At 40.7% G+C, this 23,979-nt stretch overlaps 1 protein-coding gene across 5 annotated transcripts; it reads left to right on the plus strand.

Annotated features, from left to right (window-relative positions):
- The first annotated feature begins 249 nt into the window (after positions 1-249).
- Positions 250-23,148, plus strand: VIPAS39 (VPS33B interacting protein, apical-basolateral polarity regulator, spe-39 homolog). Of its 5 annotated transcripts, none has more exons than XM_036913043.2 (21): positions 263-360; positions 1,772-1,826; positions 3,640-3,732; positions 4,382-4,484; positions 6,113-6,259; positions 7,345-7,383; positions 7,737-7,801; positions 8,511-8,567; positions 10,665-10,757; positions 11,267-11,300; positions 11,756-11,858; positions 13,276-13,303; positions 15,614-15,687; positions 17,287-17,362; positions 17,782-17,916; positions 18,549-18,590; positions 18,922-19,011; positions 20,092-20,178; positions 20,759-20,848; positions 21,260-21,364; positions 22,103-23,148. In XM_036913043.2, exons 1-21 carry the CDS (start codon positions 278-280, stop codon positions 22,121-22,123), a joined length of 1,620 nt encoding a protein of 539 aa, XP_036768938.2. In that variant the 5' UTR covers positions 263-277; the 3' UTR covers positions 22,124-23,148. The 5 variants fall into 5 exon arrangements, 4 of the variants coding, with proteins under 4 accessions (XP_036768940.2, XP_036768938.2, XP_036768939.2 ...); XM_036913046.2 differs by lacking the exon at positions 263-360 and adding an exon at positions 367-535; XM_036913045.2 differs by lacking the exon at positions 1,772-1,826 and having other exon boundaries at positions 250-360.
- Positions 23,149-23,979: the final 831 nt, after the last annotated feature.

Consider the following 23,979-nt stretch of genomic DNA (forward strand, 5'->3'; position numbering starts at 1 on the left):
GCCCCGATAGCGACTCAAAACACATGTTTCGTTTGTTTCCCAGGGCCCTGACGAGCCTCATGGGAGTTGTAGTGTTGTTGAATGACCCTAGGTGACCGCGTGAGGTCGCGCTAACAGTAAAGCAAAGGACCTAAGGACGGATCTGGGAATTGTAGTTAAAAAGCCCATGTCCCTTGTGGACAACACCAGACTGCGTAGGCGAAATAAACTACAACTTCCAGTGTACCCTGCGCCACTTTCTTGACTCCACGCGACCATCCCCTTCCGCCCCCTTTTTATGCCGCCGAGCCTGATTAGAGAGGCTGGTCCTGCGGCGGAAGAGTGGCACGGCTCTGACAGGGAGGGCTCGGTGTGGAAGAGGTGAGGGGCTCCCACAGCGCTTGGGCCGTGTACCTGGCTGAGTCCAGCCTCTCTGCATCCTGATCCTTTACCCCTGTTCTCTGAGGCGTCCTTAGGCACCCCAGGCCTCACTATTCCAGTCGGAGCGACCCCTGCGCTGGGATGCTGAGTATCCTGAATGCTCGGGGTTGGAGCTGTGAGTGAGCCCCGACGGTTGTTTGCGAAGGAGCGTTTGCCCTGTCAGGAATCCGCGGGCCCTGGCGACTGCGGTAGATGAGTGGCTTCCTGGACGTTCGCCCAGAGAGTCTTCCTAGTTACCGCACGTTTCCAGGTCTCAGTTCACAGCTTCACCTGTGTAGGCCTGTTCGGAAGATGATAACTGAATGGCTGTAACTTCTCAGTAGCTGGTCTTTGGGACGTCCTGCAGCAGGGATAATGTTGGTCGTGGTTTTGTTTTTTGGGGGTTTTTTTTGCTGATGCCTGTTTTCCTTCCTCTGTTGTGTGCCTGTTCTCCCCTTGGATCTGCTACCCTGTTTTGTTAACAGTTAACAGGTGACAAGGACAAGTCTGTTAAGTATTTTAAGTCATGTTGAAATCTTTTAAAGGAACTCTAAAAATTGTATCTGATTGCTTTGAAACTCCTGAGAGTCATTAAATCATTATCTCTTTAGTTGCCGAGTAATTCTGGATTCTAATTTGGCACTAGAAGTATAAATTGGTGTCAAGTATCCACTGCCCTTGCTTGAGTAAAAAAAGACTTTAATAAACCTTTTGGTGGATTACTGGGTTTGCCAGACACATTCTATGCCTCCCTGTATATTTACAGGTATTTATTTACTGTAGTGAAGTAATGACCTACCCTAGTTTTTCCTAGAGTGACAATAGTTAAAAGGACCATGCAAGTAACAGTGGAAATGATCCACAGGCCAGGGATTGGACTATAGGAGCATTTAGCAAGGTGGCTTCGATACTTACTCTTTGATGCTCCATTTCCTTCATTAGTGAAATGGAAATGGAATCTGCCACGCCTACCTTACAAGAGTTTTCCTGGGGATGACAAAGTGTTTTATAAACTGGCACCTGTGCCAGAGACTTTTATATGCTTTTGCACGCTTTCAGTGTTTGTGGGCTGCTTTCAAAGTTTTTATTTCAAGTTAAGTCTTTTAAATTTAGGATTGCTTAAAAATATTTTCTTCCTAGCGTTTTCCAAGATAACCATGATGACTTACTAGTAAAAGTTAATATTAAGCATTGATTTTGTGTCATGTGCTAAATAAGCTAAGTGCTTTACATGTATTAATTGGTTTAAGTCTCCTAACAGTCTTATAAGGTCTTCTATTGATAAGCCCATTTTACAGATGAGGAAACAGAAAGATGTCAGTTAGGTATCTTATACTAAAAAGAACTAATGTTGGTATTTACTTTCTGCTAGGCATTTTGTTAGGTGTTTCCTGAGTCCCATTTATTCTTCAGTGCAACCTTGTGAGGTAGGTATTCTCTCCAAGACTTAGAAGTAGAATTATTTACCTAGTGTGCTCAGAATTGGAGAACAAAGATTTAAACTCAAGCCTTCCTGACCATAAAGCCCAGGCTTGTACCACTACTATGAGGGATGATTTCACTGTGTCTGCTTGCTTTTTCATTTGGTTTTGACATCTGGAATTAAATAAACAAAAGGATTCAGTCACATCCAAATTCAATAGAAATCAATTAACAATGTCTGTTGTAGGAAGGGATCAGATTCAGTAGAAATTTTAGTAGAAAATTCCCACTAGTACCTTTGCCATCCCTGCATCTTCTGAAAACAGGAGAAGTGAGAGTACAGACTGTCCCTGATGTACAGTGGTTCGACTTAAGATTTTTCAACTTGATGATGGTGTGAAAGTGATATGTATTTAGTAAAAACCGTACTTTGAATTTTGAATTTTGATCTTTTCTTGGGCTAGTGAATATGCTGTACAGTGCTCTCTCATGATGCCTGACAGTGAGCAGTAGCTCCCAGTTAGCCAGACAACCCCAAGTGTCAACATCCGACACACTAACATTCTGTTTTTCACTTTTAGTACAGTACTCAATAAAATACATGAGATGTTCAACACTTTATTCTCAAACAGACTTTGTTAGATGATTCTGCCCAACTGTAGGCTAATGTAAGTGATTTGAGCATGTTCAAGATAAGACTAGACTAAGCTATGATGTCTGGTAAGTTAGGTGTAGTAAATGCACTTTTGATGTACAATATTTTCAGTTTACAATGAGTTTATTGGGACATAACCACATTGTGTGTTGAGGAAGATGATATATAGAGTATGTGAAAGCCATCAGAAGCCTCAACAGGGCTGCCACGATGAGTTTCTCAATCTTCTGTTGAGAAAGGCACTATTGAAATAAAAGGAGCAACAAATTGATCCTTTAGAATTTGACACTTTTGGAGTTATTTTTGATGCTGAGCAAGTTTTTGTACCTAGTTCTTTGCTTAAACATGTTTTCACTCTATTCCAGTTAGCACTGATAGTTTAGTTCATAATTCTGGGGCAAAATTTTTTTTTTTCAGAGTGATATCTTATTTTAGAGTAGTATGAGAGGAACCTGTGTTTGGACTGAGTCTTTATATGCTTTCTTGGCCATGCCCTCATTTCCCACGTTTTGGCCAATACTTGTTAAAAAGTTGGTCAGGATTTGAAGATACAGGCAGGATAATTGTGCTGCTTGTAATTGCTTTGTTTTCATTCTTTCAGGCATATAACAAGCATACATAAGAGCAGAATATTTGTCAGTACTGTAGTATGCCCAGAGCCTAGACCAGTGCCTTAGAAATGATGCTCAGCAGATACATGTTGAGTACATGAATGAAATCATTTCTGTTTTGTTCATGCTTTGATGGATCTTGTGTGTTCAGCAATATTCAATGTGCATTCTTATAACACTCATTTGTCTTGCACTATTACCTTTATGCATACCTAAGCGAATACCTCAACTTTGGTGTAGGGTCCTTCAGGAGAGGTACTGTGTCTTGTACTTTTTAAATATCCCTTACAACACTTCTGCAAGTGCCTTGAACAAAGCAGGTACTCTAGAATGACTGACTACTTGTGTTAGAGGATCAAAAGTATGGCTTAATCAGTCAGAGACCCAAGAATCTGAGTTCATAATGGCAGGTTCAGTATTTGCTTTAGTGATTCCTTTATACATCCCTGATTAGTGGGGGAAGTTTGTAGTATAGTGAAGGAGCATCAAGCATTTGGAACTCTTTGGGGCGAATCCAGAAAGGGATACATATGTGTCTTCCTCTCCCTCCAGATGAATCGGACAAAGGGTGATGAGGAGGAGTATTGGAACAGTTCCAAGTTCAAGGCTTTCACCTTTGATGATGAAGATGATGAGCTCTCACAGGTAAGCTTCCTTGAATAGCTGCTGAAGGTTGCACCCTCCTCCACAGTGCCACTCTAAAATTCCTTCCTCTTGCATCCTTGCTTTCGATCATGTCTTCATTAGGCTCAGAAATGTTTTGGTTCATCTTAAGAACAATCTTCAAGGAAAATTGCTCTCAGAAAAGAGGCAAAGGGATTGTAAAAATCAACCCACTGCCCTTGTTTATATTCTTAAGATGATTCATTCCCTTCAGGTTTTTTTTTTCAATAACCCCAAATCTTTTATCATGTGATAAAATTTATTATTTTTGAAAATGGAAATGGACTGGCTTGGAAATTTTGTCTTTATTATATCTATTTTACAAGTGGGGAAACAGATTCATTTTTGGAGAGATAGATAAACTCACTCAGATTTACATAGCAAATCATGACCAAGAATATAATTAAAACTCAAAAGTGGCTTCGAGTCCTCCTAACTCTTGTCCCCGGACTGCAGTGCTGGTTAAAAAACAATTTGTCTTTAGGCAAATACCTAGCAGCATAAGCTTTCAATTACAGAGAGTGAAAGTGTTGGCCATCTTCAAGTCCCCATTCCACAGCCTTCTTTGTTGTCACAGAGAAAGGTGGGAAGTGGTGATGGTTTGAGTGTCCTGCCTTATGCCCTTCTACAGTTAAAGGAGTCCAAGCGAGCAGTGAATAGCCTCCGAGACTTCGTGGATGATGACGACGACGATGACCTGGAGAGAGTCAGCTGGACTGGGGAGCCTGTAGGAAGTAAGTAGAAGAGGTGCCTTGACTGATAGTCAGGGTTCTTGTCCCTGATGAAGGCTCCACTTGTTTGCCTGCTCAGTGCTTGTCAGGAAAGGGAATGAGGGTAGACTATTTTTAGCTGAGCATTCATTTGGAAATTAAACCCCAAGAGAAGATAATACAGAAAAGGAAACACAGTAGTAGTTCTCCAGGTTTGCTTTCCTACAGGGAATGCCTGCTGCCTATTTCACACTTGAAGTGCTTCTTAAAATTTGGTTCTTAGACTTCAACCCAGACACTCTGATTCAGTAGGTCTTGAGGGTCAGGGTAGGGGGTCTCAATTTGTAATAAGTACCGCAAGTGCTTCTAATATGCAGTCATATTTGGGAACTATTAATTTACCACATTCCTTCATACATCCCTGATTAGTGTGAGGAGTTTTTAGTATAGTGAAGGAATGTCAAGTATTTGGAACTCTTTTGGGGGAATCCAGAAAGGGATATACGTCTGTTTCCTCTCACTCCAGATGAATCAGACAGAGGGTGACAAGGAGGAGTATTGGAACAGTTCCAAGTTCAAGGCTTGGATTGGACTTTAGTAATTATTCATAACTGGCAAAATTGACTTCTTTAGCCACCAAGTCTCACTGTCTAGCTGTTATATAATACCACTCAACCCCTTTGCATAGTACATCTGATTTTTATGAATATTTTTTAAAGCTTTTATTAAATAGATACTGTCATATAATTTAAAAATAAAAATCTATGTAAGGTGTACAGTGAAATGTTTCCCTCCCACACTGTCATACATCTGTTCAATTCTCAGGCTCTGCCCTCCCAAAAAACAGCTGCTATTGTTTGCTTCCTGTGTATTCATCTAAAGATTCTTTCTGCATTTGGAAATGCATATACCCCATTTTTTACACCAGGGGTAGTAGCATACTTTATACCCTGCTCTTTTTACTTGATGATACAGCTCCATATCAGTAGAGAAAGAACCTTTTCATTGTTTCTTTTTTAAAAATAGCAGCATAATGTCAGATTGTATGGATTTAACATAAATTTACTTAACCAGTTCACTATTGATGAACTTAAGATTTTTCCAGTCTTTGTTGTTTATATTGCTATCAGTAACCTTGTATTCTGCCCATATATGTGTATTCGAAGGATCAATTCCTGCAGTGGAATTCCTTGCAGAGAACATTTGTATCTGTATCGGTTAGATACTTCCAAAGTCCCCTCCACAGGGCTTGCACCCATTTGTCCTCCCACCAACAATGTTGGAGTGTTCCTGTTTCTTCACAGCCTTGCCAACAAAGGGTATTTATTATTCAGTGGTGGATCTTTGCCCGTCTTATAGGGGGCTGATGGCATCCAAACATACTTTTGCTTTGTGTAGTTCTCTAAGGGTGAGGTTGTGCATCTCTTCATATGTTTATAGCTGTTTGAATGTCCTTTTCTGTGTCATTATCTTTGCCTCTTATTCTGTTGATTAGTCTTTGATTCTATCCTTCCTCTATGCCCCAATTTTTGAAGTCCATTTTGACAAGGGACCAGGGCCACTGGTGAAAAGCTTTTAAAGTATTTGGAATGCTGGATGTCAAGAGAATAGTTTGGATGAGAATGATCGATTTCATTTTAACTTTCTTGCAGGTATCTCATGGTCCATCAAAGAGACTGCTGGTAATAGTGGGTCAAACCTTGAGGGACGTGAACAGCTAAAAAGCCGAAACAGCTTCTCCTCCTATACACAGCTACCCAAACCTTCTTCTACCTACTCCCTGAGCAGCTTTTTTAGAGGTAAAGTGTGTTGGTTAAAGGGACAGGGAGTCCTCCTTTTCTTCATTAAAAAAAACACTCAGGCTACAATTTTCATTTATTTGGAAGAAAAAGATTATTGAAAGATAAAGGATTATCCTTGAATCTGGCAGTTGGGGATTAGAAGTGGGAGAAATGAGAGAAATAGGGGTTGGACTGGGTTTCTAGAACATGATAAATAAAATTGACATTAACTCTATGAGAGGTACTGAAGAAATTTGCCTACTCACAATTCCTCCCTCTGCATGTGCACTGCTGGTGGGAACGTCAAATGATATAGCCACTGTGGATGGCAGGATGGCAGTTCTTTAAGAAAAGTAAACTGAATTATCATATGAATCCAGCAATCCACTTGTAGATATATAACAAAAGTAATTGAAAGTGGGGGCTTAGACAGATATTTATATACCACTGTTTATAGCACCATTATTCAGAATAGCCAAAATATTAAAACAACACAATTATCCATCGACTGATAAACAAATAAGCAAAATGTGGTATGTATGTGCAGTGGAATATTATTCAACCTTAAAAAGGAATGAAATTTGGCTATGTGCTACAACATGGATGAACCTTGAAGACATTATGCTAAGGAAGTATGTCAAACATACAAGGACAAATATTGTATGATTCCCCTTTTATGAGACACCTAGAATAGTCAGATTCATTGAGACAGAAAACAGAATAGTAGTTACCGGGGACTGGGGCTAAGGAGGAATGGGAGTTAGTGTTTATGAGGACTGAGTCTCAATTTGAGGTGATGAGAATGTTTTGGAGATGGATAGTGGTGATGGTTGTACAGTGTGAATATACTCAGTGCTACTGAACTGAACACTTAGAATTGGTAAAAACGTAAAGTTTATGTTAAGTATATTTCACCAAAATTTAAGAAATTTCCTCTCTGCCGTTTTTTTCTTGGTACAAGTTTCTGAAGTTGAATGGGAGCTTTTTCAAGCCTTCATTTCCCATATTGCAAAAAGGTTCTACACACACTGTGTTCTTAACCAAAGTTGATGGCTCTGACTTGAACTGTTGAATCTCTTCCCTTGTATGTTCTTTACCTCTAGGGAGGACTAGACCTGGAAGTTTTCAGTCACTTTCTGATGGTAGGCATTGCCTCTCTTCTCTTGATTACGGTGGGAGATGTTACTGATTTGGGGTACAGTCTGGGCAGTCATGGGTGGTAATTTAGATGATTAGATGAGATTTCTGAATCTACTACCACTATTAGAGAAATTTTTTCTGATACTGAGTAACGAAGCAAAGATTATTTTGGCTACAGGGGCAAAGGGTGACTTCCGGGTATGCTGTCTTTGGGGAGGAACTGAGATCTGCACTGGGCCATAAAGATGTCTTGGGAGCCCACAAGTTCAAAAAATGTGTGTGAGAAGGAAACAGCAGAGGAAAGGAATGTCAAGAACATGGAGTCCTTCTGAACCAGCTGCCTGTTCTTTTTCAGCTCTGTCGGACACGCCTGCCAAAAGCTATGCTCCAGAGCTAGGGAGACCCAAAGGGGAATACAGGGTGAGCTGCATCGTACACTGGTGTGGTGCATTACACAGTTTAAAGTGCTTCAACATTTGTTATCTTGCTTGATCTTGCCAATTGGTGCTTTTTGAGCACCTGCTATAGATAAGAAAACTGGATTTTTAAATATTAGGGCTTGCCTGGAGTTTTACTTGGTGGAACTAGGGCTCAAAATCTGTTTTATCATTCCTTCCTAGCTCACTTTCCTTTCCTGTTATATTACCTTTTGAAGGCTGTACTTTGAAGCTTTTGATCATCAGTGTGGTTGGGAAGCTTGGTTGAGCTCATATGCCCATAAGGCACATAAAAGAACAAATTGATTCATAAGGAAAAAACTGTATCGAAAGGTGCAGTAAAGGAACATGTGTCCCTCTTTCCTTTTATCAGCAAAGCCATTTAGAGTCCCACAGTGTGACTAGTTGCATCTAGGAGTTGAAATTCTGAAGAAGTAGGTATAGGTTCCTGGTTTTGTGAGTTGGTTCATTTCCTCTTGGATCCATCTCCTGCCTGGACTGTCTCTGCTCTATTTCCTTCAGAAACTGAGAATATGACCATCCCAGGTATTCATTTTCTTTTTTTCATCCATTCCTTTGCACAAAATACTTCCCCTTTGGGGACTAAGACTATGAGTTTGAGGTTAGGAGGTGACACACTGATAACTCTGGTCCCTTAACTTCCTGGGATTCATGTGTTGCTACTATTCCAGGATTACAGCAATGACTGGAGCCTCAGTGACACAGTGCGACGCCTTCAGAAGGGCAAGGTAAGGCCACCAGAGAGAGAATTCCTGTGGGACTTTTTGGGATGCTGGGCAGCTTGTTCCCACTGGGAAGATTTCTTGACCTTCTTCTTTAGTTCTGTTTATTAAATGAAGTGGTTTATCAGAACGAAAATAAATCCACTAAGTACTTCAGGTGCAAAGTTTCTGATTCTACAGGGTTTAGTGTTGTTTTGATGGGAAAATTGGGATCAGAGGGAAAAATACATTCAAGAGTGAGAGTGATCTTTTATGTTCAGGTCTGTGATCCATTGTAAGTTAACTTTTGTATATGGTGTGAGGTCAGGATCAAGGTTTTTTTTTTCCCCCTGTAGTTTTCCATTTGTTCCAGCATTATTTGTTGAAAAAGCTATCCTTTTCCCATTGAATTTCCTTGGTGCTTCTTTGAAAATCAGTTGACCCTATATTTATAGGTATATTTCTGCAGTCTTTATTTTAGTTCACTGATTTGTCAATCCCTACGCCATTACAAAAGCTTTGATTATTATAATTTTGTGGTAAATCTTGCAATCAGGTAATATAAGTCCTTTAACTTTGTCCTTCAAAGTTGTTTGGCTATTCTTTGTATTTCCATACAGATTTTAGTATCAGCTTGTCAGTGTCTACAAAAGACCTGCTGGGATTTTTATTGAAATTGTGTTGAATCTATAGATCGACTTTTGGGAGTATTGACATCATAATAATTAATGGGTCAAATGGATCATAAACCTAAATGAAATAAGAGCTAAAACTATAAAACTTTTAGAAGAAAATATAAGTGAAAGTCTTTGTGACTTTGGGTTAGACAAAGATTTATTACCTAAGGACACAAAAAATATGAATCAAAAAAAATTTTTGGTAAAATAGACTTCATCAAATTAAAGACATTTGCTCTTTGAAAACACTGTTAAAAACATCAAAAGACTACCATAAGCTGGGAGAATTATTTGCAAAAACATGTAAAGCATTTTTATCTAGAACATATAAATCATGAATTATCTTTAGTAATAAGAAGATAAACAACCCAATGAGAAAGTTGGCAGAAGATTTGACCAGTTATATCACAAAAAAGATACATGAATGACCAATAAGCACTTGAAAAGATGCCCAGTATCAGTTAACAAGAAAATGTGAATTAAAACTGAGATACCACTCTACGTCACTAAAATGGCTACATTTAAAAATACTCATTATACCCACTGCTGGGAAGCTATGGAGGAACTGAAACTCATAAACTGTGAGCAGGAATGTAAAATGGTAAAACTGCTTTGGAAAATGGTCTGGTGGTTTCTTACAAAGTTCAATATGTTACTGAATTTCTTCCCTAGGCATTTACAATCCAAGATAAATGAAAACATGTATCTGTACAAAGACTTGAACACAAATAAAATGTTCATAGCAGCTTTACTCATAATTGCCCCCAAAGTGGAAACAACCCAAATATCCATCAGTAGGTAAATTGATAACAAAATTGTGGTTTGTCTTTACAATGGAAAAGTACTTACCAGTAAATAGGGACAAACTACTAATACTCACTGCAATACATAGGTTCATCTCAGAAACATGACATTGAGTGAAGGAAGCCAGATAGAAAAGGGTACATATTGTGTGGTTCTAGTTTTCTGAAATTCTAGAATAGGCAGAACGTTAGTGACTGAAACAGATGAGTGGTTGCCAGAGGGCTGGGGATTGGAGGAGGGTATTAATGACAAAGTGGTGGAAACAGTCTGTATCTTATGATAGTAGTTACATGGAATTACATAAGTACTTGTCAAAACACTGAACTGTATGCTTAAATAGGGTAGGTTTTATAATATGTAAATTATACCACCTTGAAGAGAACAAGTGATCTTTTTTACCTGTTGGCTTTGGCAAGACTTCATCAGGACATAAGCATCTTCTAGGGCATAAGGCTGGACTACAGCAGGTGGTGGGAATCTACTGTCTCACAGAGTGTGGGGTACTGTACTGTAGTGTAAAAATAAAGAGGGTCTCTTTGGGGACAGTTCCTTTCATTCTTGCCCATTCTTCAGTATCCAGTGACAAAGGAATCTAGGAAATGGTCTTCCTCCTTGCATACTAATTCTTCCCTTATGCTGCCAGGTCTGCTCACTAGAAAGATTCCGCTCCCTGCAGGACAAGCTACAACTCTTAGAAGAAGCAGTAAGCATGCATGATGGAAACGTCATTACTGCAGTGAGTTGTAGGCTCTGTTTGTTGTTTGTTAAATTGGTGTTTTCATTTGTTTCTGAAAGTCCAGTCAGCAAAGACTTTAACATTTTGGGTTAAATGTCAAGTAAAGATCCTGGATTTCCTCTTTAAGTGTAGGATTCTTAGTAATATGTGTTCAAAGTCTCAGCTGGCAGGACATGCATTGTGTGTAGAACTCTTGATTATAACCAAGACGTACTAGGTTGGCTACTCTGTGTTCTAAAAAATAATCTGAGGGAGGAGAGAGGTGAGAGGAGTCTCAGAGGGAGGCGTCTCTCGCCACTGTGGGGATTGGGCCTGTGGACTCCCAAGACACGGCTCAGTTCCAGATATCCATCACCCATCCTCCTGTGAATTAGAGAAATCTGTTGTCTGGACCTGCAAAGATTCCTCATTAGTTGCTGACCTCGTTCTTAGATGTAAGGAGCTTAGGGCAGGGCTTTGTGGTTGAAAGGTTATACAGGGTAATTCATTTTTTGTTCTCTTTCCTCTAGGTTCTGATCTTCCTGAAGAGGACACTGAGCAAAGGTGAATATGGTTTGAGGGAAATCTTCAGTCTGCAACATTTGAAGGGAGAATGACACTGGGGCTTTCAGACCAGAATTCACAACATCAGGTCCGCTTCAGAGACAGCTGGGGTGACCTGAGATGTGTCACATCTCTGAGGGAAGTTGTTCACTCTTAAGGGTATTAACTACATTAACTACAAAGCCCCGCTAGTCACTGGACAGTCAGCTGGCTGTGTGGTTTGAGGAAGTCAGAGTCCACGCTGAGTGCCTGCTGTTTGGGTTGGTGGGAACTGAAAGCCAACTCAGTGGCTTAGAGGTGCCCTGGGCCGTGGAGTATGCTGATGGTAGATTGAGCCATAGGGATGTGTTCCTAACTTCTGATCAACTTGGAAGAGAGAGTATTTAGAATGTGTGAGTAGTGAGAACAATTTCACACTTTAATCTCTCCCCATCTGACTCCTGCCTGCCTGCCAGAGGTCCTCTTCCGAGAGCTGGAGTTGCGACAGGTTGCCCTGAGACATCTCATCCACTTCCTTAAGGAAATAGGGGATCAAAAGCTGCTTTTAGACCTCTTCAGGTAAGAACTGATATCTGATCTATAAAGGTTATTAAGTGCTTTGTGCAAAGTACTCTGGGGGATACAAAGAAAGAGAAGACCCTCTCCTTTTGTTTTTCTAGGAATGCTTACTAGACACGAAATGAAGTGTGATGGGATAACTAATAATGTTATTTGAACCACACTTGGTATTCAATGCTTAGTTCACAGAGTGACCTTGAGCAAGTTACCCAGCCTCTCCAGGCATCAGTGTTCATATGTGTGAAATGGAGATGATGTTACCTCCCCCATGGGGTCACTGTGAAGATTAAAAGAGTGTACATAAGGCATCAGCATAATGCCTAGTCTGTAGTAGTGACAGTATTTATTAAGCATTTTCTTATGAAAGAACTAGAATAAGGGTATCTTTGATTACTTGGTCCCCCGTGATGCCAGTGGAAGAGCAGAGGAGGCAACTATATAGTTTTCTGTCAGGGTACCCAAGGGAAGCCTCATGAAAGCAGTAGGGAACTACGGTGGGCCTGTGAGAGGCAAGGTAGGATTCTCCCTGCCTGGGGGCAGGGGGCTGTCTTCTATCATGTTTCCCTTCCCTATCTCATTCTGGTGAGTAGGGACTATTCCCAGCCCTTAGATTAAAATATATGTGTATTAAGTTCTTTCTTCAGTGTCAGGGAAGGGGTTGGAACCTCTGTTTTGGCTGCCATGTGGCCCAAGGTAATGCCTTTACCCAGTGACTCCAGCACAGTAATGAGCTTCCCTAAAGACTAAGTGGGGAAAGCAGGTCACCTGGTTAGAGTAAAGATTACAGATTTTGTAAGAATTTGTAAAAGACATGTTCATTGAGGCAGGCTTTGCCTTCCTCCCTTCCTCCCTTTCCAATCAACAAGACTTTATGAAGCATGTATGTCAAAGTATTGGTGTTAATTATAACAGTCCATTCAGACTAAGGAGTACAGGACAAAAGGCCTGTTCTCCAAGGCCTTACCATCTTTTGGGAGAGACAGAAGACATTGTATACTATAACATGAAAACAACAAAGAACAATACAGAAAATCTGTTTCCAAGATTGTACTGACAGAGAAGAGTACTTTAATCTTTCAAAACCCCTGTAAGATTACTATGAGCTAAGGTTGTATGGAGACGGAGCCTTTCTGTCAGACCTGACAGTTAAGGTTATAAAATTATTAGTGCCCTGCAGTGTCTTCTTCTTCTTGCTTTTTGCTCCGCTGGAGAGAGCAGAGGAACAATGGTAGTCGATCCACTATGGGTTTTAAAGGGGTTGCTAGTGGTAGAAAGTTTAAGGAGAGAAGAGCTTGTCTTGTATCTAGAGGCAGATGGGTTTGAACTGTTTCTCCTAGAACAGTCACCCTGCTTTGTGAGGTATTCCTGCCACACTGCAAAAGATAAACATGCCCTGCTCCCTTCTGCTTTTTCCCAGGTTCCTAGATAGGACAGAAGAGCTTGCGGTAAGTGTGGCCTTTGTTTCAGTTTGGGACCTACTTAAAAGGAATCTAAGCTAGAACCCCAGCCTCTCAGATCCCAGACTGATTGAACTATTTCCCTTCCTTTTATATTGATTATATCCAGAAGAGAGGGGCCCTGGGAAGCCTGAGAACTTAATCCCAATAATGTGCTGTTTTGTTTCTTCTTTTTAAAAAATTTTTTTATTTTGGTATCATTAATATACAATTAAATGAGCAACATTGTTGTTACTAGATTCCCCCCATTATCAAGTTCCCACCACATACCCCATTACAGTCGCTGTTCATCTGTTTCTTCGTACATGGCCTTTTGATTGGGCTTTTGAATAAATGCTTTTTGAATAAATGAAAACTAGCTTGTTCAGTTTGTAATTTTTGTTTTTGTTTCTATTCGTTTTCAATTCCTGGCTTGTAGGAGCTTCTGGGTTTTGGCTTCTAATAGTAAAGAAAATGTTGAAAGCTAAGGGGAAAAGAAATCAGGTATAGGTCAAGAAGGAAGATGGGTCAACCTGGTGGTGCGCCCAATATACATTTTGGCTAAGAGCTCAATGATTGAATGTTAAAAATTGATATTTGGCAGATTTTCACCATTATAGAATAAATGCCTGGTATACAAGAATATATCTGAAATTTTGCCAGGTACTTCATTGTATTATTAAAACTTTAGGGATCCATTTAAAAAGTTTGACATTACAATGCAGGGATAAGATCTTCTCAGCGCCATCAGTGTCAGGATTGGTCCTTCCGTCACCGTATGGTGCATCTGTGGTAATAGTGATGCTCACATGCAGCAGACACATTTAATGATACTGTTAATACTCGTTGCACAAAGCCTGTATAATTCAGGAAGATGTTTTTCAGTAACATTTTGTAAAAGGAACTTGCAGTTAATACTCAAGTCATGGAAAAAATCTTAGAGAAGTCCTTTATCCTAATATACTCAAAATGATGGCAGGTCTTAACAATCATTTTAAAAAGCTTTTTGTTTCCATTTTTTATCTCCATCGGTTCAAAACTGTAAGGAATTTTCTTCATACAACATCCTTAAAAGTTTGTTTTGAAGTTTGATTAGTGAAGTTTTGGATAACTCATTTTAATCTAAAATTTCTTATCTTAATATTCTCTTTTACATTTGAATTGAAGATGATTTATCATGCAATTGTTGCATATAAATTTGGAGTTTTCCTACCCTGTAAACTTGGTAATGGCAAAACTGATAGTCTGCTTTTAGTTTATCTTCATAGAATATGAAGATTTTCTGAGTAGGACTTTTTTTTTAAAAGACTCAAGGCCAAAATGGAACACCAAATATTTTATAAAGATTATGGTATAATATAATCTCAGTTACTCTTTTATATTATCATTTACATTTTTATACATATCTGTTGTCTCTGAAAGGATATATTGTTCTTCCTAAAGCCAGTTCTTTCTCTTAATAGTCATATTAACTCTCAGTCTGGTTTTTTAATTTTTGGAAAGTTTAATAATTGCATATAAAATGGCAACTTTTGCAGTCACTAATTATCACATTTAACTTTTGTAATAGCAGTCATTTAAGCTTTTGTTCATTTTTTTAGAATTTCAAAATAAAAAGCACATAAGGAAACTTTCTTCAGAATCACATGAAGAACCTGTGGTGTTTGAATGTAATTACTTAGCTGTCAACAATGACTTGGAATGACATGCCCTATTTGTGTTAATGATATTGTTATTTATGGGATCAGACTACCATTGATCATGTACAAGGTCAAGGATGCCCAAAATAACTTTCAAGTAGGCATTTAACTCTTTTGCCTTTCAAAGGCTAAGGCTGAAGCAAAAGCTGGTTTTGGTTAAATACTGAGGCTAAAGCCAAACCTCAGAGTACAGCCAGGTGCTCCATCTACTTAGTGCTTCATTATACATCAGGACTGTCCAATAGAAGTCCCCACAATGATGGCAGTAGTCTGTATCTGTGCTCTCTGGTGGGGTGGTAGCCACTAGTCACATGTAGCTATTGAGCACTTAAAAAGTGACTAGTGCAACTAAGGGCCTGAATTTTTAACTTAACTCTATTTAATTAATTTAAATGTAAAAAGCCCAGTATGACTAGTGGCTACTGTATTGGATAGTGCAGTGATAGATAAACCAGAGTGATTTTGAATCACTCTTTGCTCTCCTTCCCACCCAACCACACCCAGGGGAATCTTGATAATGAAGAATTTAGTTTTTAAGTTTTCAAGGGAAGTCTACTTATGGAGGTACCTCACCCTTCTAAGGAGACAAAATAGCTCAAAGCCTTTCTTTCTTTTTTAGTTATCCCATTATCGAGAGCACTTGAACATTCAGGACCCTGAGAAACGAAAAGAATTTCTTAAGAGCTGCATTGGGTGAGTATAGGGGAGAAAGATTTTTAAGTATAAATGCTCTTATACAGAGGAATGAAGACACTAAAAGTGAGTGGAATGGATAGATAGTTGAAGGGAAGGGCTAACAGTGGATGATACAAGCATCATTAAAGATCATCTTAGTCTCAGTGCTTCCACTCTGGTAGAGTTTTTCACTGGGGGTAAATTGAGAAAAATAAAGACAATATAAAAAGGTTTTCATAAAGCTTAATCAATTTAATTCGAAAGACTACCTTTTATTCTTGGGTTTTTCCCTTCCTTTCCCCACCTTTTTGGTAATAAGGTGGATTATAATATTTTTGTGACTTTATGTATTAAAAAAGTCAGCAACACTTTGCCTTACATATTATTTTCAGTGTCACTGGTCCTTGAAACCCCAAAACCCTAGGTCACTGATTCAGTTCAGGTTTTTATCTACAGTATGAGCCCATATTAAAACTAGCCCCACATACTATTCTTCCGGTAATGGGCGCTCTGCTTCTGGAAGCAGCTTATTTTGTTGTGGGACAGTCTTCATTATCAGAAAGTGCTTTGTTAGGTTGAGCTGAAACTTGCTTCCCTGTGTCTTTCAAGGTAGGTGCAGAGTCTTCCCAATAGACCTTACTACAGGTTCAGTATTCACAGCTGTTTTATTCATTGTCATGTGACATGATTTCCAGGTTTCACATTTAGAAGTGTATATCAATGCAGTCCTTAATTTCAACATTATCAAATACTGAGCTGTGTCATATGGTCTCTGGTAAACAAAGAGAAAAGTTGGAATGATAAAATAGCTGGAACCTATAGCTCTGTCCCTTTATTTCTTCTAAAAATTGGCTGTGGCTCACACTTATCTGGGATAGTGCAATGGAATTTTGCAATTCTTTCTGGAGTGAGTGAAGTGGAGCACTTGCTGAAGGATAGATCTGTGAACTGGGAGTTATAAATCTGGCCTTTATTCCTGGCCCTACCTATTGACTTACCATATGACTCTCAGGTAAGACACTGTTTATACCTCAACTTCTTCATGTGTGAAAATAGAAAATAGTGCTGAAGTTGGGGCCTTTGACATTTGTGTAGATCTTTAAGAGCTTTACCAATGTACAAATGTACCACCGTGCCATGTAATTTAATTTTACCGTATTATTCGGCAATAAGAAATGGCTAATAAATGCAAGTGCCTCTTAAGGAGAGTTAAGCATTGACATTTAACAATGACAGGAGTCACATTGCTTCACTGGGATGTGGATGATGGGCAGGTGGCTAGGCTCTCTCACCAGCTAAGTCACTCATCAAACATTCCAGCTCCCACGATGAGAGGATTCTCATTCATTCCTCAGCAAAATCCCTAATGACTGTATATATTCTGTGGACTTTCAAGATCACTCTTGAGTTGGCAAAACTTTAAATACCAAATCCCAGCAAAGGTCTGCTGTTTGCTGCTTTCTGTGTCTCTCTGCCTTTCAGGGATGCTTTAAAGGTGAATTAAGATCAGATTTGTAAAGCACCATGAGCCTCTTATGTTTACAGTGGTGATTTGGTTTAGGGTTTGTTTCCTGTTTGAGTAGAAAAGGAAGTACTAACCTTCTGGCCCTCTACCAGTTTGCCATTTTCAGCAGAAGATTCTGCACATGTACAAGACCATTACACGCTTCTGGAACGTCAGATCATTATTGAGGTTAGACTCCTCATCTCTACATTTTCTGCTTCAATGCCACTGCTCAGGGCCATAACCATCTAGTTCGTTCTTTCAGTTATGTTCTCTAACAGCCTTTCATTTTCTCTCTCACCCTGATAGCCCCCTTCCTCTCTTCTCAGGCATCCTTTTTCTTTCCATCTGCTGTTAACCTGGAAGTAGTTCCTCTTCACCACGGAGCTCCCAATTCATCTCTGCTTCTGTGGTCTACCTCCATCCAACTTGGATCTATTATCATTTTACAGATTTTAAACTCCCCTGGGCTACCCGAGGCATTTTCTGTCTTTCTCTTTTTCTATCTCTTCCCTAGAGTAGAAACACAGCCACTGTAGTATTAAAGGTCTTGCTCCCGCTCCTCCTTGGACATTATCCTATTTTTCACTTTGCTTATTCCACCACAGGCAAATGATCGACATCTAGAATTAGCAGGACAGACTGAAATCTTCCGGAAGCACCCCCGCAAAGCTTCCATCCTCAACATGCCACTAGTGACAACGCTTTTCTACTCCTGCTTCTACCATTACATGGAAGCTGAGGTACAAGCAAAATGTGTCAGGAATGTCCCACACGCTCATTGCACAAGAGGAACCTAGTTCAAAGTCAGTAATTCAGTGTACTGTATTTACAAAGGGTGTGCATAGTTCTCAGAATCCACCTGGAAGTCTTCCCGGCCCCCAGCAAGGATGAGCCAAGAGGGAAAAAGATTTGTAAGGGCTTGCGTGGCTCCGGTGAGCTGGCATGCTAGCGTAGTACATTCTGTCTCAGCAGTGCTGGTTCCATAGCAGTCTCTGATCAAAGGCCCAGACTTGCAAATGGATTCTCACCATGTGAGAAGAGGAGCAGCTGGCCAGGGTGTTAAGTATCTGTGGGTACTTAAAAAAATTTTTTTTTGAAGAGGTTTGAATTTAATGATCATAGGTAGGTGGACATGAGCATAATGATCATAGGATTAGCATAAATTTAAGAAATATATCATACTTTCTGATCCAGTTCCTTTAAGCCAGGTTGTGGTGGGATCCAGTGAGACCCAGTAGAGCTTTTCTCTTAAATTTCTGGCTTGAAATGGTTACAGAGTGAAATGTAGAATGTTTGGGTAGTGGAAAAGGGAAATTGGATGGTATTTAGGAAAGTCGAGCACACTAAAATTCTTTCTCCACTTTGATTGTAGGGGACATTCAGCAGTCCAGTCAACCTGAAGAAGACATTTAAGGTAGATATACCTTGGTCAGTATTTGGTAAAGTATCAGGGTAGCTACATAGAGTAGTTGTTGCTTTATCACCCTGCACAGGAAGTACCTTAATATTCAAGGTTAAAGGTTGAAAGGAATGAGTTTGTGGGAAGTGACAGGAAGTTTTAATTCAAAGACATGCAGCAATACTGGGGCTTGGGAATTAAGTTCTTCTTGACTTAAGAGATTCATGCATCTTAAGGAGAAGAATCAATACCAGGGAATATGTTTACCTATCTTTTCCAGAATTCTGAAAAACCTCTCCTGGTTAATTTCTCCTGCTCTTTAACTTCCCCTGTTCTTGGTTTCTAGATCCCAGACAAACAGTATGTGCTGACAGCCCTGGCTGCTCGCGCCAAGCTTCGAGCCTGGCATGATATAGATGCCCTGTTCACCACAAAGGTGGGTGCCTTGGAACTGACTGACGATGCTGATGCCTGGAGCCATCATCTTGTTATCCCATTCCTCGTGGGAGACTAAGGGCCTACTTACTGGTTTATATTTTTCCTCAAACATTTTTCCAAAATTTGGAACCCAAGAAGAGTTGAAAGAATAATATAATGAACACTAAGAACACTTAATACTAAGAATAGTATAACGAACACTTAATCTACTAGCATTTTGCCATATTTGCTTTGTCCTTTTCTATATACAGACATGCTTTTTTCCTTTCCTAAACCGTTTGAAAGTAAGTTGCAGACATCATACACTTAAGCATTGATCTCATTTGCAACCACTATATTATCATTCGAGAAATTTAGCGTTAATATAATAATATTATCACATATATAATCTATATTTAAGTTAATTCTCTAGGGCTGTTTTTTGTTTGTTTTTGTGTTTGTTCCCTACATGAGCCAATCAAGATCTGGCATTACAATTGGTTGTCATATCTCTGTTGATTTACATTTTAAATACCATTTTTTCATTATGGGTTTGAGAATTTTCCTGTTTCCCCCTTTGTTAATTATTTAATTAGGTACATTAACTACCAAAGCAGTACATACCTGTGTCAAAATCAAACACTGTGTAAGTGGAGAGAGTGCGTGAAGTTTCCCTTCCACTGTCCACCTGCTTCCATCTTAGCCCCTTCTTAAAGGCAAACGCTGTTACAGGTTTGCTGGGTAGCTTTCTAGAATTTTCTTCATGAATTTACAAACAAACATCTATGTATAAATATAAAGAGGATAAGTTCATACTGCAAGTATTAAATAAATTGTTTATTTCATTTAGCTGTGTTTCACAGACTTTTCTCTGCCTGTAGATCTAAGAACTTATTTCATACCTCTGACTCTTTTCCACCCTTTTAAATTACTTGACTTTCTGAAAAGCTCATCTCTCCCCCCTTCTCTATTCCCCACCTCCCATCCGTCTACTCTCAGCGCCACATTGTTCTAGTCTGACCATAAGATGTAGGAAGACCAGCTCAGAGTGTGTTGCACATATCTAGCCTAGCTACTGCTGCCTCCCTTCCTTTTTCAGAACTGGCTGGGCTATACAAAGAAGAGAGCACCCATTGGCTTCCATCGGGTCGTAGAGATTTTGCACAAGAACAGTGCCCCTGTCCAGGTAAGGGCACCTGAGAGAGGTAGGCCGGATCTTTAGGAGACATAGCTTTTAGCCTCCTGCTGATCAGTGATGGGAGACTTGACCTGCTCTGGTCTTATCATTAAGGCAATTTAATGGTTCTGTGGGACCTGGAGATAGAAAAGGCCAGGGAGGGAAGTGCTCTACTACTCTTAGAAGTAATCCCAGACTGTTCTCCCTGGGTAGAGTGCTGACATACTGTTGATTGCACTCTTAGTGACATACATACATTGTTGACTACAGTGATACAGAAGGAGACCTCACTGGGAAGGGAATCGGGGTGTTCTAGGCACAGCACTGGGTCAGATCTAGAGCACACCTGTTGCTGGCATGGGCATCTAGCTCTAGGATAAGGAGGAATGTGCTCTTCCCTCATTTACTGGGGGATCATGGAATCAGTGCGCAGTCCACCTCATTCCCACTGCAGAACTAGTCCTTTGGCTGGTGATGGGAATTGCAGACATCAGATATTAACTCTTCTGCTTTCTGATTTTTTTGTACCTTTTAGAGCTGTATTTTATGGGTCTGAGAAACATTAATCAGAAGTAACCTCTCCTCACAGATATTACAGGAGTATGTCAATCTGGTAGAAGATGTAGACACAAAGTTGAACCTAGCCACCAAGTTCAAGTGCCATGATCTCGTCATTGATGTGAGTCTCTAGCAGTTGAGAGCCCTGAGTTAGACCCTTGGTGGAGAGTGGGCGGTTGTGGTATTCTTTGTCCTGGATCTTGAGGTACTTCTGTCATTCTTGACTTAATGGACAAGATGGTCTGGTAAGAGTGAGTTTGGAGAACTGCGCTTCTGTATTATTTCCCAGCCCTCTGACTAGTTTCTCTCTGCTTTTATAAATTTGTTGTACTCAGAGAATCCATAGAACTGAGTCAAGCCACATAACCTCCGTAAACTTCTCTCCAACATAAAGTTCTGTGGGTGCTTGACCCCACTGTAGCCTCTTAGCCGCTCCTTGAACTATGACTTAAAGTGGGAGTGACAAAAAGCAAAAGGCCCTCATCGAGAAGGCTGATAGGAGGTTTTTATGGTTGTCTGTTGTGCTGTACAGACTTGCCGGGACCTAAAGGATCGTCAACAGTTGCTAGCGTATAGGAGTAAGGTGGATAAAGGGTCTGCAGAAGAGGAGAAGATCGATGCCATTCTCAACAGTTCGGTACGTAGTGGCAGCTTACCCTTTCAGCAGTCTTAGGAGACAGTTCACAAAGTAGCCTCAACTTTATATTCCCAGGGTCTGGATGGGATTGCTGGTAGCTGAGCCTATGGGTCTAAGGATCTCCTGAGCACCTAAAGGTCAAAAGCACCGTTATGAGCAGCAGAAATTACCCTGAGTCATGGAATCTGGGGACTTTGGGCTGAGACTTAATTTACAATTCTCGGATTATGTTAAACCTAGCTCTTAGGAGGAACTAACTACTGGCAGTATAGAAAGAAATGTTACATATTCAGAATCTCCAGACTAGTTTCCTGGGGCTGCATGTGACCACCTACCTGTTGAAAATAAAAAGTGGATGAAATAGATTGTAGCTCTTTGGGGAATACAGCTAGCTCATCTCTCATAGCATGAAATTACTGAGCTTTTTGTTAATAAGGAGGTTAGCTCCCTGTTAGATATTTGGGGACCTACCCTGTGGTCATCTGAAGCTACTGGATCTCGGTCCTGAGGAAGGCAGAACCAGAATGAAATGCCTTAAATTAGGGTTGTAAGATACAGAATGGGTGTTTAATCCATCTTTGAAAAAATGAACTCTCTCACATGTTAACAGAAATTTCTCAACCTGCCCCTCCATTCTTCTTTGCCTTACATTACCTATCTGTGAGCCTTGTTTTTTCATATTCCCTTTACCTCTCCGTAGGGGTCAGTGAAAACTGCTCATTTGTGTTCTTTCCACAGCAAATTCGATGGAAGAATTAAGTGGCATTAGCTACCCTGAAACCTGCCTCATGTTTTCCTCTGCTGCCTGGGGAAGCAGAGAGCACTCTTCTTGGGAGAGATACAGCATCACTTCGTTTGTCATGTGGGCCCATCAACATGCAGCGCCTGCAACTTTTCAGACAGAAACCTGCACCTGGGCACAGATGGCTGCAGACTGACCTTCTGTCCAGAGGCTGCCTGTCATGTAGGGACCAAGATCTAGAACTCTGACTCGTGAGAAACATTCGCTCCACCTGGTGCTCTTGGGAAGGTGGGAATAATTTCTAGATTGGGCCTGTCCTGGGCAAGCTCTCTCGGTCTGAAAACAATGCCTGCTCTGGAAAGGAAGTCTTCTAGACATAAAGATAATGGCTGTTATAGGGTGGCCACTCCATTCCTCTCAGCTGATTATGACCCTGGACTTGGTGCTGAACATTGGCAGTTCTGCTCTCAATGAAGTCAGAACAGAATCAAAATGGTGTCTCCTGAAGGGCCTCATGCGATCCCAGTGCTGCTAGGACCTGCCGGCGGTGCCCTCACACCAGACTGTACAGGGTCCTCCACGTTATGACAGAGACTGCCCTGATGTTGTGTTTCTTCGGCCAGCGTCCCTCTGCTGCCCCAGTCTACCCTCTGTCCAAAAACTGTGGTTCCTTTTTCACCTGCACACTGACATGGCCTTGAGTGGGGGAGGAGAACGGCCCTGTTATCTTTTCCACTACTTCTCCCACCACAGACCCATAACCCTGTATGGAGCTCAGACTCAGCAGTGCTGGAGAGCTCTCCCTTCATACGTGAATCTCATTATTTCACTGGGAGCTTCCAGAAGTTTCACCAGGGCTAAACTCAGCAGCATTTCTGACTTAGGATATTATAATGGAGGTTTTAGTTTCACACTTGGTTTTAAGAGGATATTCTGTAATGCTAGATTCCTGCCCTGTACTAGCATCAGCCTCTCTTCTGTATGTCTGAACTGGGTTTCCTGGACATACTTACACTCCTAATAAAGCTGTTTATTCCTTGGTGCCTTCTCTTTCCCTCCCGGCTTTTTCACAGAACAATGAAATAATTGCCCCGACTCTTGGGACCACTGCATGTCTGCCTCAGTGACTGCATTCAGCAGCCTGTCAACACATGTCAGGTTATGGAGTGATGGTGCTTATGGCAAAGCAGGGTCGTGTGGCTAACAGAGCACTAAATTGGAAGACAAAACACCTGGCCTCTTGTCCCAGCCCTACCACTGACAAGCTGTGTGATGTGGGGTGACCCTTTCTCTCTGGACTCATTATCTTAATCTGTAATAGGAGGGCAGGATTCTCTCAAAAGTTTGTGTAACTGAGTTCCTGTGATTGGAAAGTGGTAGGAGGGAAAGAGAAGATGCCCGTGTGGAGACACACAGCATGCTTTTAGACAATGTGGTCCTCAAGTGGGGGCAGTTTTGCCCCTGAGGAGATGTGTCAATGTCTGGAGACGCTTTTTGTTGTCGTGACTGAAGGTGCTGCTGGCATCTAGTGGAGAGAGGGCAGGACGCTGCTGAACGTCCTACAACAAGGAATCATCCTGCCCAAAATGTCAGTAATGCCAGTGCTGAGAAGCCCTGCCTTCAGGGGATCAGATCCCATCTGTTGCTCCTTTGCTTTGCAATCCCTTTTGCAATTCCAGGTAGCCTCATATTTTGTTCCTTTACTAATTATCTCTCTTGCTGTTGAGGAAACAGGATTTTCACTTGCTAAACTGCTAAAATTTTGGCTGCTCTTCAAACTGGTAACTTTATTAACTAGTGTATTGGGGTCCACTTAGAGAGGCAGAACCACTAGGCATATATAGTCTCTCTGTCTAGTCTGTGTGTGGGATTC

This window comes from Manis pentadactyla, chromosome 11 (assembly GCF_030020395.1).
Source record: "Manis pentadactyla isolate mManPen7 chromosome 11, mManPen7.hap1, whole genome shotgun sequence".
Classification (NCBI taxonomy): domain Eukaryota; kingdom Metazoa; phylum Chordata; class Mammalia; order Pholidota; family Manidae; genus Manis; species Manis pentadactyla.

Bases quoted from the DNA above. Each gene is read 5' to 3' on its own strand.
- VIPAS39 (XM_036913043.2), top strand. From the start codon at position 278: ATGCCGCCGAGCCTGATTAGAGAGGCTGGTCCTGCGGCGGAAGAGTGG. The intron at 8,568-10,664 runs GTAAGGCCACCA...TTATGCTGCCAG, and splicing joins GACGCCTTCAGAAGGGCAAG to GTCTGCTCACTAGAAAGATT. The intron at 15,688-17,286 runs GTGAGTATAGGG...GCCCTCTACCAG, and splicing joins TTTCTTAAGAGCTGCATTGG to TTTGCCATTTTCAGCAGAAG.